We start from the raw sequence: 13,641 nt of genomic DNA, 5'->3' as shown, positions 1-13,641 counted from the left end.
CGCTAAAAGTATAAGCTATAGCAATTGTATAATGTTATTTGATTTCGTAGCTATTTGCTTGGTCCGGCAGATAGGCTTTCCCTGCAAGCAAAGTTGCTCGCTTTTGTGGCTTTTGTGGCCAGATAAATGAAGCGTAAAAAATTCTTATGCTCACATAGCGATTTATGGTTTTACGCTATTGCATGGCAAATTAATCCAGGAAGTGATTTTATAATTTATTCTACTGACATTCTTTGATGCACAAATACAACCTTCACATACCAACAGAACCTGGTACCGTTACAATTCGCATTGGATCCACCACTGCATTGTGCTTCTTTTAAGAGTGAGTGACATTGCAAATTCAACTATTGTGGTTACTTGTGGATATGTTGCTTGTGGTTGAAAACAGTTGTAGGGAATCTTTAACATTTTTATTGATCAGCCTCCCAATTTGTGCTTAAGTTTTATTGTTTGAGATTTAATGCCCCATAAAAATGTTTATATGCTTATTGGAACTTACCGATGCCACGATTGTCAGATAATAACGTTGTATCTTCTCGTAGTCCAGTGTTTTGGCCACAGTAACCTAAAATGAGGAAGAGATGGTTAAATAAAATAATCGCTTAGGGTACAATGTAAGCAATAAAAAATAACTGTACGCAGATTGTTAAATATTTTTCTTAGATTACTTCAACTCCGAAAATTTGTAAAAAGCTAGAGACACATCTTTTAACCTCCAGTAAACGACGTTAAGAAATTAGTGCGTACAAAGCAGACAAGAATGTGATAATTAATAAAACTTTAATGTGATTTTTTACATATGTTTGGCAAAATATCTTAGCATAGTTTTTTTAAAAAATATTTTAAAAGCATTGTAGACATGATTCTTAGAAATATTCCAGAACCACGGGTAAACATATGTATGTACGTAGATAAATAATAACGAAGGCTATATTCACCACAAGACATCGAAATCAAAATCCAAGGAAAATAAAAATCAATAATTTGAAAATAGAATGGGATGACAATGTTAAATATTTAGGTAGAGTTTTTGAGAGAAGATATACTTGGTTCGAGAATATAACAGTCAAGCTAGTTTGAGAGATAACTCTAAATGCTTTGAAACCATTAACACAAGCAAAGTTGAGTATAAAAAATAAATAAACTTCTACTTTATAAGCAAATAGATTAGGTTAGGTGTTACTTATGGCAGTGTTACTTATGACAATACTGTTCACCCACAAAATTCCAAATTTATCAGAATATTATGCTGACACATATACAAACAGTTCCATGGTATATCAGAATGAAGACAAACACAAAGACTTAAGAGTCGAGAGTGTGCTAAAGTATATCAAAACAAGTGCGCTGAAATTGTTTGATTATGAAGAGAATTGCACTTTTTAATTCAATCTGCTATTCCTATTAAACGTTATCATATTCAAGAAGTAAAAAGGATGTCATAAGTCTGTCTTTGCTATTTTTGCAGATACAGAATATACAGAATATATATATTTCAATATATAGTAAATACATAGTATAGAATATAGTATTTACTGATGTATTGCTCCTCTCTCCATCATAAAAAATCTTAGTCTTAGTCATAGTCCAAAATACGGTTGAATACGCAACCATTCAGTTTTATTTAGAATTTTTTTTTAAAGTACGTTTTCAATGTTCAGATATATTAGTTATATATAAACAAAAACATGATATATTGAGTGCAGTTAGGGTCAAAAACAAAGGGCCTGCAATGTGGTCATTAGAATGGGTTTGAAATATTTAGTAAGCGTTGTGCGAAGTATGGAGATCTGAACTCACAGTGTTAAAAGACATTCAAAAATGTGATTAAAGGAATCACATAAGAACTTTCAAGTCGACTGAATATTGAGAGAGATAAGTAAATGTCGTATAACATAGAATATTAGGAGCACTGAATTTCAGATAAATATGGTTGTTAAATGATATTTTATTATCTCTTAGGATTCTGAAAAAAGTTATATTAAAGAGTTATAAATAAGTACATATTATCAAGATGTGATTGAGGAGACTAGTGTCATTGTCATATAAGTTTATTTTGAAACTTGACCAATCAAATAAAAATTTTCAATTAAATAGGTTGAAATGTATAAATTACATGAATATTAAGCTATAATTGGTCAGTTGCTAATGTTATTTCACTTCGAAAATGTTAAAGCAATTGTTATTGATAATATCTTTGGGAATTTGCACTTGAAAAAGTTAAAAAGCTACTACCAATGTGTGACTGATTTATCTCGTTAACTCATTTTTGCTAAATTATAATAAAATTATTCGTTTTTGTCACTGATATTTGTGAATAGCACTTTATTTGCTCACACCAAAAATCATTACTGGTCTCAATGTCAATTGAAAGTAATCCAAGTTGCTGCTGCCAAAAGCGAAACCGCCAACGCAGTAATTTTGAGATATTAACGCATTAGCAGAGTCAAACGAACCGTCAGTGGATTTAGTAGATTTATTGGACTCAAATTAAATGAGATCGTTTGGCTGATTAAGCGCACGATTGTTGCATTAGTAAAACAACACTGCCAATGTTGCTGTGGGCGCAAATGCCTTGTAAACGTGATCTGAGCAGAAGATTTAGTTGAGGTAGCATTTGACTTAGATAAGCCAAAGACTCGAATACTCGAATACTCGAATTACAAACACTTAGACGATTCTGGTCTGTGAGCACTTGAAGCATTAAACTCAAAATGATTTATTGCTTAGGTAAATTAAACTTGATTTGATTCGGTTTTGTCTGCTATATGAGGTAACTGACTCACCTGTCCCTGATGTGGAAATGATATTGTAAATGTGCCATAGCCGTCGGCAGTTGTCAATTTTTCATCTTCAGTAGCGTTTGAATTGCCCTCGACAATGAAATATTCCACCAGGCCATTAACACCGGCATCCTTGTCCAAAGCTTGTATGTTGCGAAATATTGTTGTGCCGACTGGAGTGCTCTGTAAAGAACGTAAGAACGTAAGTTTGCAGTAAATATTAATTTATTTTTATTTTCTATGGCATAAAAATAATGACAATAATGACAAGAAACTTGCTTTAAATGGCAGAGAATATGCAGAGAATATGGAAACACACAAGTTTAATCGCGAATGGCAGGGCTTGCCTAATACGTATCTTCTAGATATTCCTTATCATTTGTTTAGAACTATAAAATCTTAATGGAATTTATTAACATTAACATCAATTCTGTGTTTAAGTTCATTTTATGGTCGTCACATATCATAATTTTATGAGGATTTGTAAAAATCGATTGTCGATCTGCACTTTTTGTTTGAAAAAAAACTTGTCAACTCTCAAGTGAGAAGTATTCTTCTTAGATTGTGTACTCGACTCTTTTGGACTTATATAAATTAAAAATTAATTAATTGTCAATAACTGTTAGTGTGATTAGCGATATATATAAAATACTATAGACTTGTGGAATTTTATAATATAAACAGCCTCAGATAAAGAATTAAGCTAGACGGTGGTGCTACAAATATGGATTCACATATATCACTTATGCATGCAATACGGAAAAATCAAGAATTTCTGAATAAAATTATGAACCAATAATTACATTTTAATTGGATAATTTTTTCTCTTGTCAAATATAGTTGTAAGTAAACCATTTACAGAAGTATTAACATAAAAACTAAGACATAACAAAAGAGCTAGGTTGTCTGGTTTGTTTTAAATTAGCTCCTCTTATGAAATTTTACGAGTTCTGGGATTGGGATCCCCATGGAGCGAATAAGGTATAATTTCGACTTAGGATTTTGTTTTATTATGCATTTAGATATATAGATATATATCTGATTAATATGTAGTTTAATATGAGAAAATATTAATTAAATTTGAAAGCCTATAACAAGCTTCTTGGTCGATTCTTATAGTTCTCAGTTAATTACTTAGAGCTTAAAATTTTGATAACATTCCTTTGAGCAAAGAACCATATTCAAATTTATTATACTTTCGGAGAAATCGTCATATATGTAGGCTGCTTTGAAAAACAACTTCTGCTGCCTGTTACAGGAGCTGTAACTGTATTATGTTAAATAATTATTTCATCGGACGACTTCAAGTATTTGTGAAAATAAAAAGAAAAAAGTATTATGTTGGAAATGAATTTCATATCTAAACTATAATATGATGTGGAGTATCAAAACGGAATTTATTGAATAATTTAATTATTTTATTGAAAAGTATATTAAGTCAGAAGGAGGAATATGTTTAGAAAAAGTTATACCCGAAATAAAAAATATAGGGACGTGGGTTTGTATATAGGTTGTTTTTTGAACACCTCTCTCTCTCATACATATATATTTATGAGATATGCAGTATATTCATTTCATACTATAAGGATTGCCTCTCATATTGACAGGTTGTAGATAGAGAATAAAAACTAAGAAAATACTTTTAAGAATGTTTTATAATTTAATTCTAGTTTGCTGCGTTAAAAAAATGTTTAAAACAATTTTGTTATTTCAATTATGTGTTCCGTCTGTTTTCTAGGAAACTGCAAGTACTGATTTGGTAAAGAAAATTACTTTATAATTGCTCGCGGAGGGAATTGATGATTGCACCAAATACAAATGCCTCTGATACAGAAATTGTTTTTCAACAATGATACTCGTACTAATAAATTGCTGGAAATAGTTGATATTTCCGTTTTAGTAACTGCATTTCCATCTTTTATTGGCAGACGAAGCAATAAAAACTTTGCAAGTAATTCTTGAACTGAGTACGTGTTCGGCATGAAAAGACTGATATGAGAAAATGTGTTTCATGTAAGAAGTCAGATGGCATATGCAAGATTGCATTATGTTTATTTATGAGACTGATGTAGATATAACTTTTCTATATACAACACTTGTAAGTTGCTTCTGTTAAGTTAAACAGATGAGACAGAAACTGATAATTAATTGAGGAACGAAGTTGTTACTGTTTGCTCTAAGGGATTTGATTTTTAATGAAAGGCACGAGAAAATAATAAATTCATTTAGAGCAAGTGTAAACCTACACATATATATTCCAAATGTGGCTAACATGTCTAAATGTTTATATGTCTCTTTATAGCGAATTGACTTAATCGAACTGACAGCATATATTAATTTTTAATTTTTACAAATTTTGCAGATAATTTTAAAATAAAAAATTAATAAAAATAACTATATAAAAAAGTTATAAGTGAGAAAATAATTAATAGAATTTTGAAATATATTTTAAGAAGAGAAGTGCATCTCATCTAAGTAAGTGGATAAGAGTTCACATATATATTCCAAACGAGCGCTAAGATTAAAGGCTGCGGAAGAATATTTCTGGTACCTGCAGCATCTCAACTTTGCAATATTCGTACAAATGCAGAAATTGAAAGGAAATGCCAACCGCAAAACTATCTGATAAATTTTGCATTTAAGCTCTGTTGAGCAATTTCTCCCACACTTGCAACTTGCAACTTGCCACTTGCTGCTACGTGCCTCGCTCCAACGGCATTGTTTTGTGTAGGAAAAGTAACAAAGTTCAACGAGTTGCAATTACGAGTCAAAACAGGCACAGAACGAGATAAGCTGTGAGGTGAGGCTCAGCTCAGCTCAGCTCAGCTCAGCTCGGCTAAGGCAACAAGGCAAGGCAAATAACTTGAAGCGATTGAACTCTGAACTTTGGAGCAGAATGAGTTGCCGTTGCTTTGTTTCCTTAAGCTTAAACAAATTTGGAAGATTTTAGTTAGTTTCAATTTATTCATTTGATTTCATTAGATAACTGAATTTTATGCCAGCTTTCACCGAAATCGTTATGTGTTGTGTATGGTCCGCCAAACTGCTTTGGTATATTTAAGTATTCTATAATAGCAAATCCTTCAGATTTTGTTCTCGTGATTAAGTAATAATAAACAATTTTCTAGAACGATTTACAATTTTGTATTCTTAACGTCAAGAATATTTTTAATACTAACAAATCTACAACGATACGATAATAAATTTATTAAGCATTTTAAAAATAAAAATGTTTACAAAGTTTCAGTTCCAGAGATATCGAGAACTAAGACTGGGTTATCCACTTTATGGTTCCGAAAATGTTAAAAAAATCTTTTATTTTAACATATGTGCAATTAGGTGTGAAATCTAACATCATTCAACTATTCTCTACGAAACCTTTCAGCAAATGGATTTTTTTGAGGTTATTTCCGAAGATTTGTACTAATTTCGTTGGCAATATTACTGCGGCCATTCAAATGATTTTGATTATTAATTAATAGCGCTAAACGTGACATTATAGTTTCGTGTAACAATGTCACAATGGGACGTATTATATGGGTTGTGATACTGTCTTGTTCAAACTAGATTTGTTCCACGCACATATTTTTAATTTCTTGCAAAAAATATTGTTAATTATGTGGGTGTAGCGATTAAAACAGAGAATTTACAGCAGATATGATACAATATATTTTTATTGATTAAACTTTGTTATTTTCAATTTACGAGAGTCCTATGTATCATACCTTCAGATCAAATGCTATATTATGTAGTCATTCCAGTAGAGTTTCAATAGCTGCTTTTGGATGGTCCCTAAGACAGTGTTAATTGTTGATATATCCCCCAGTTGTAAATCGAATATAAAAATTCAATGCGAAAAATTGTCACCAAGTTTGTTAGTAGATTTTCGCAATTTTAATAAGTTTAGTGTTAGTTAAGAGATTCATATTGTAAAACCTGACAGTTACACTTAACAAACGAAATCTTGGATGACCGTTTTCTTTGATATGTGGCATTGAAATAATGCTGCCAAGTATGGACTACGATATCAATAGTTTCATACAATATCTTCGTTAACACCAAAGATGATTTCTACGCTTATAATAAACATAGAGTCCTTCGAGTAGCTATTGGTTCGTTGCTCTGCCGCGAAAATGTTTTAGAAGTTGCTTTAAAGACATACAGTAAACACTTTAACAATATTCTACATAATTATACAGAACACAATGGTTGATCGATGGTTCTACACCTCTTTTGGGCCGCATAGTGGTCACTGTTGTCACTATATCAAATAATAATAATCATTCTTCTGTATATATTATTGAAGTGACAGTAGCATATTTAATTAATTCTAAAATTAATAAAAAATTAATTTTACTCAAATATTATGAATTTTCAAAAGATCATTGAAAATTCCAGCTTTAAACATTAGTCTTCAAGTTCAAGCAAATTCCTCAGCACTGCCCTTAATAAATGAGCCTGTCAAGTATTTTACACAATTTGCCATGCTGAACCATAAATTATAGGCTTTATCAAATCGAAAGGATCGGTTTCTATGCAACTGTGTCATGACATCATCACCCACAATCGCAGCATCATTAAACACACGATGGCGGCATAAGGAAATCGGCTTAGCAGTGAAATTGAAGATGCAGCACTTAAGCGTTGAAGACAAGAGAATGGACTCTGACTACATTTGCTCCTTTGAAGTGGTTTTCAACTATGTCACTGTTCAGTCGCTTATCGTATCTTATCCAGAAAAGGATTGGTAAAAGTTTAATGTATACAAATAACATGCGTTTAGTGTTGCTACCAAGGCGGCAGCACATTTTTGCGCAGAGACAATACCAGCAACAACAACAGCAACAGCAACAACAATGATGGTAACAATATTAATGCCACAGATAAATTAACAACAAAAGGTGGCATATAAATTACAATAACGATAAACTTTATGGCATATGGCAGGGAGAGCTAGCTTCTTTGATTTTCCTCTCGGACGTGAGTGCGGCATTTGTGTGTTAGGATTTTATGCAAAAGTTTGTTGAACAACTGCAAAAACAATATAAAAAATTGTTCAATGTGGCATGTTGTAGATATTTTTCGTATTCCCGGTGACTGAAACAATATGAATAATTTATGAACGAAATCCTCTTTAAGTATTTCACTTGGTTGCATCTGCACAAATTGCATGTCGTGGCCAATGTTTTGTCGCATTGTTGCTGCCGTTGGTATTTGTATCCGTCCGCTTGCAATATTTAAATTTACTGTCACCGTTAAACATATTTAAATTGCAATCATATGTTGTTGATCTCAGATACAAGGTGGTTGTAATATTATCGATTAACGAGCAGAGACAAAGGCAGAGACAAATTTCGAAGCCTGCATTTTGTATGTCAAATATTTTATGGCAATCAAGAAAAGATGTTCACAAATAATTTTCAGGAAGACATATGCTTTACTTGGTTGATATAAACCATAACCGTTTGAAAGGTAATAGAAGAAAATACATTTATTGAGTAAAATAAAAAACTAAAGAAATATTATAATTGTTACAATTTTATCGTCCTATTCATGGATTATTATAAATATTGTTAAAGGAAATCAGGGTCATATATTAAATATGCTACATTTATTTTTAACTCATAACATCAACAACTTCAACAAATGGAAAGAGGATTTTTGGAGATTAACGTAAGAAGCAGTTTCAGAAGAAGCTTCTGTGTGCTTCTTTGGCTGGTATGATCGTTATTATTCTTATTCAGAAAGTCTCTGTATGAACTGTTTATTTGTAGACAACTGGTCAGTGATACAATATATATTTAATCTTTTCTTCAAGTGTTATTCTAAAGACTTCTACAGAATTCTACAGAATTCTCTACTAAGTATACCTAATATAGTAATTATATACATAATACTATATGATGATAGAGCGATGAAATGGTAGAATTCGTAGTAAAGAAAGGTTGCATGTGCTCCTCCAGAGCTCTTCTACGTGATTATAAATAGCTTCAGAAATAACTTAATATGTGAACGGGAGAAATGTAGTCTTCTTGAACGCTGAAGAGTCTAAACAGGCATGCGGCTATCAAGAAGATTCATTGAACTTGAACACATCAAAGTCAACGCTATCCTTAACCTTAGCAGAAACGATATTAAACTTCACACTGAACTACCTAAGGGATACTGTAGACTCAATCATCACATGGAAAATAAATTCTGAGGAAAAACAAAATTTCTTTTAAAAAAAATATTTGATTGTGGTTATAACAGATGAAACAGATGAAAACTACATTAACTATTTCAAGAGAATCTCGCAAACCGTTTTAAAAGGGGTTTTTCCTTTTAACTTATTAAAAAAGTTATATTAATTAAGTAATTACTTTGTTTTTTTAAAGAAAGTAAAAAGGTTTTGATTGGCTTGAAACAATTAGGGTTGTAAACTTGATGAATATTATGCTAAAGGTGATGTGTGAGGAAACCTGTGTGAAGAACTTCAATTACCTACTAAAACGTAATGCTACAATATATTCAATTACATATAGAACTGATTTGAAGTTGCTGCTGGGATATTTAAAGGGTCACCATCAACTGCGTTGTCACCTTCACAAAATTGGTCTGCCCGAAGAGATAGATTGTTGACTCTGCTCAGAAGCAGACGAGATTTCCAGTCACATTCTTTGTGACTGTGAGTTCACTGGGTGGAAAACCACTCTCCTCTTCTGACATTAGGAGGTTCTCAACGGCCGACATTCTGCCATTCATTCGGAAGAAGGAATGTCTTCTGTTCGGTTAGGGTCTGTTGCAGCAGAAAAGATCAATCATGGTGACAGTGTTCCGCTCCATTGGGAGCTGGTACCCCGTTTATTCCTATTCCTATGGTATTTAAGCCAATATTAAAACATAATGCCATAATATATTCAATTATATATTTTTAAGCCAATAACTTTTATTAAAATGACACCCCAAAAGTGACCTAGTGTGACTCCTAATAGCCTATAAACGCAATATATACATATTGAGTTAAAGCATTCATAGATCCGAAGATTCACAGATACAACACATTGCTTAATCTTTAAAATGAGTTCTTCGTTAGTTCTAAAATATTTTCTATGATTAGTAACAGTTTTTAATAGTCTAACTATAATAATACTTGTCGATGTCTGAAGTTAGGTTAACAAAGATGATAGTTCTAATATTTCATACTGTTGTCTTGCTTTAAAAATAAGACTATTTAGTCTTTTACACAATTACACATAAAATAAAAAACTTAAGACCTACACTGTCAATATTTAACTTTAATTAAATTGTTTTATTATTGTTATTAACAGTGCAATATTACTTAAAGTATTATGCATCGTAAACATAAAACAAATAAATTTAATGCAAATTGCAGTTTACCTTCAATTATTGCTGCGGAACTGTTGAATAACTAAATCTAAAGTCATTAACTTTAACAGAAGTCATAAAAAGTTTATTTAAAAATTTGTTGGTTAAAAAAACAAACAATTTTAAATGTAAAAGAGTGTTGAGATACATATAGAAAGAAAAAAAAAATTGATGAAGAAATCAACATAAGGTTGAGAGACGTGGTAATGTTCGGTGATATGTATGCACCAGATGATATATGTATATCATCTAAATGACGGCTTAACCAAAACACTCGCTTACACTTCTACAGCAATAGATCTGTATGTATTAAAAGATATTTGTATATCTTGAGTAGTTACTGTATATGAAGGAGTCGCACTGCTTATGTAAATTACCAAGCTTTTTTATTTAATTAATTATTGACTGGATTTGATAGGCCAACTTGTGCAATTAAGTTTTAATAGCTGTTACTGAGGTACGAGTGAAGTCCACGGAGTAATAAACTTAAACTTTAATTTAATTAGCCTTAAAGTGGTAAGTGTATGTTTGTTCTGCAACTGTGTTAAATAGTTAGAAAGTTAAAATTAAGATAAAACGTTATCTTGCTTAAATTTTTTTTTTTATAAGACTTTTTATAAATGCAAAAAGATTGTTCACCACGAAACACACGAAACAGTTAAAGTCAGATTCTGACAGCTATTAAAAATGGCTCATTAACGGTTTGCAAGTAATCAGCATAGTTTGTTAAGTGACTTAACTATTTAACAATTTAACAATTCAACATTTCCTTTGACACTTTAACAGTAAAGCCACACTGGAACATTTGTTACTTTGGTCTTTCTTCACCACACAAAACCTACAAATGTTTACAAACACATCACGGAAATGTAATGAATTGTTGAATGTTGCCGTAAATAGCACGCGGCAACATTATTTGTGCGTTCTTAACTTATTTATGTGTTCGACTTTTTTGTTTACAATAATCAGCAGAAAAAACAACTCTTCCAATGTACACATTGCGGTACTTGGTAAAGTAGGTCGAAGACTGGCTTCCTCATGCAGATGTACATAACATACGTACTGTCACTTCAGGTAATCACACGAGGCGCATGACACTTGTGCAATGATACTGCTTTTTATGTGTACGAGAATGTTGCTAAGTGTCTAGCAGCACCAATCAATTGAAAAAAATTCTGAAATTATGCTAAATGTAGAAAAAGGTATTTGAGAAAAGAATAAAAAATTGATATATAAAATTTCTTAGTCATAAAAAACTCAAATGAACTACTTTAAGTTGTTACTTCAGCAAATAGCAAAATAAACTGTTAACAGTTCTTGTGATATTATAAAAACATATTAAGTATTTCTGTGATGTATTTTTGATATCACCACTTAGCTCTAGCAGATAATAGGTTACTATTACCATTTGCTTATACGGTATAGGCTCCCAAGAATGTGTATTCTTACGAAAGAGTCAATAAAACTTTGTAAAGTAGGTTCAATACTACTTTATATTGATAGATCTAAGTCCAGAAGGGAGCACAATAGACCCGGCGGTCACAGTGCTACATCCCCTAACAATAATAATAATACCATTGGTAATTAATTTCGAAGTGTACAACTTTAATAAGTGCTAGTTACCAAATATGGTCAACGTGTAAGTGTATTTGGTATTTAAAAATAACTTTGCAAACAGTTCCAAAAATATCTTAAAACACTAATAACGATTATCAGATAGTGGTGTTCCATTGGCTACAGTTAAACTTGTAAGTAAACAAAAATACTTTAGCAAAGCCAAGCAATATTGGGCTGATGAACCTCATTGTCAGATATTTAGGTTGACTTGGTCTAATCTAGACAAAAAACGAACTGGTCAGCTACTTCAACTAAGGCGAAACCTGCTAAGCACTACGGTATCTATGCTGACGGGACACTGCGACCTCACCCTATAATGATTTTTGGCGAGGTTATGGCTCCATCTTATGGTATATGTCAGTGTCCTTCTTTAGCTAGAAGAAGATTAAGAAATCTTCGGATTTCCTTTTCTCAGCGATCTGACTGAACTGTCATTCTGTGATGTTGGTTTTCCTCTCGACATTGGCTGTATACTGATTTAAATCTAACATATCTACGTACCAATGCTATTCCTGTGATACCACAATGGGCCATCATTTGAGCTTAAGTGGGCTTTTTGGAAATAAGGTCGCCACTTCAACCTACTTACTTACCTAAAAACGATTGTTATGAAATCAAAACTGCACTTTTTGTAAGTAGAAATAAAGCAGCTTGTTAGTAGCAAAAAATTAAAATGAATAAATATTATTTTCTTGCCGACAATCGCAATTTCGCTGTTAAAATCGCAGTCATGTTAAGTCCAGCAACAATCATTTTATGTTATGTACATATTATGTTATGCTTTCACTACTGTTAAATTTTATTTAATCAATTCAATGCTTTTATTCTAAAATAATGCTTTTTTTCTCAATGCTGTGGTGTTACTGAAATATTTCCATTTATAAAAACCCATAAGATAATCACACTCGTATTTCTATTCTCTTCACAATATTTACGAGTATTTTTCTTTATATAAATAACAAAGATTTTTATCACTGCCTAAACACATCAAAATTTCAGGTAATGCCAAAATGTGGGCGGTAAAACCGTTACATATTTATACAATAAAAGCCACCCACAACTCTGAAAATAGTTCCGTTGTATGCCTTCGAGAATGCAATCATTGTTGCATATTTGTAAAAACTCTGCCATAAGCGATTTTTTCAGTTAATAAAACAATTCAATTGAAATTTTTTTCTAAGCATTCTATATTGCTTTTTTTTTGTTGTTGTTAAATTTGTGTAACTTACCTCGGGCACAGTGACCTCATAGGGCGTGTTCATGAAACGTGGTGCATTATCATTGACATCGGACACGCGAACAATAATCGGAATGTTGCGTTTTTTACCAGAGGAGCGTATTGTGCAGGAAACCTATGTGCAGCAAGAAATGTAAGAAGGCGCAGAGATTAGTAGTATAAAAAAGTATTAAATTGCAATAAAATATATAAAAATGTATAAAAATGTATGAAAGATTACTAGCAACACAAGAGTATCATGAGACAGACATTTTAATTATAGCTCAGCTGTGACTGAAACAGAAATCGTTGGTTTGAAGTAACACTTGCAAAAAACCACTGCGGTAGAAATTACTTAAGCTGGCTGGCTACCCATCAATTATAATCAAGTAGCGCCCACACGTCTATAAAATAACGGGTTCAATTTATTTTACATGTAATTGGCAAACTTACTTATTTCAATTTTATGGGCAGGTAATTTTAATATTAAAATTCTTTATTAACATTTGAAGTTTTTGTCTTGCGCTTGAGCTGCTGCTTTACTTAATTTTACTTACTTGAAATACAATGTGACTTAGGTTTTCCTCATCACGATCGAGCGGCTGCAAGAGTTGCAACTTTTTGCCATTCAAGAAAAATATTGGATTCCCCTTC

The 13,641-nt window shown here is 31.8% G+C and overlaps 1 protein-coding gene across 1 annotated transcript in view; it reads right to left on the bottom strand.

Annotated features, from left to right (window-relative positions):
- Positions 1-460: 460 nt before the first annotated feature.
- LOC119676853 (cadherin-99C-like) overlaps positions 461-13,641 on the bottom strand; it is a 31,628-nt gene continuing 18,447 nt past the window's right edge. The window contains exons 4-7 of the mRNA XM_038088111.1: positions 13,545-13,637; positions 13,001-13,123; positions 2,790-2,969; positions 461-568 (exon numbers count right to left, since the gene is read on the bottom strand). Of these exons, the coding sequence (XP_037944039.1) occupies positions 461-568; positions 2,790-2,969; positions 13,001-13,123; positions 13,545-13,637 (504 nt within the window). The remainder of the gene's footprint in view (positions 569-2,789; positions 2,970-13,000; positions 13,124-13,544; positions 13,638-13,641) is intronic.

This window comes from Teleopsis dalmanni, chromosome 2 (assembly GCF_002237135.1).
Source record: "Teleopsis dalmanni isolate 2A chromosome 2, ASM223713v2, whole genome shotgun sequence".
NCBI lineage: Eukaryota > Metazoa > Arthropoda > Insecta > Diptera > Diopsidae > Teleopsis > Teleopsis dalmanni.
The sequence above is the reverse complement of the archived record's forward strand: the minus strand, read 5'-3'. Positions and strand labels throughout refer to the sequence as shown.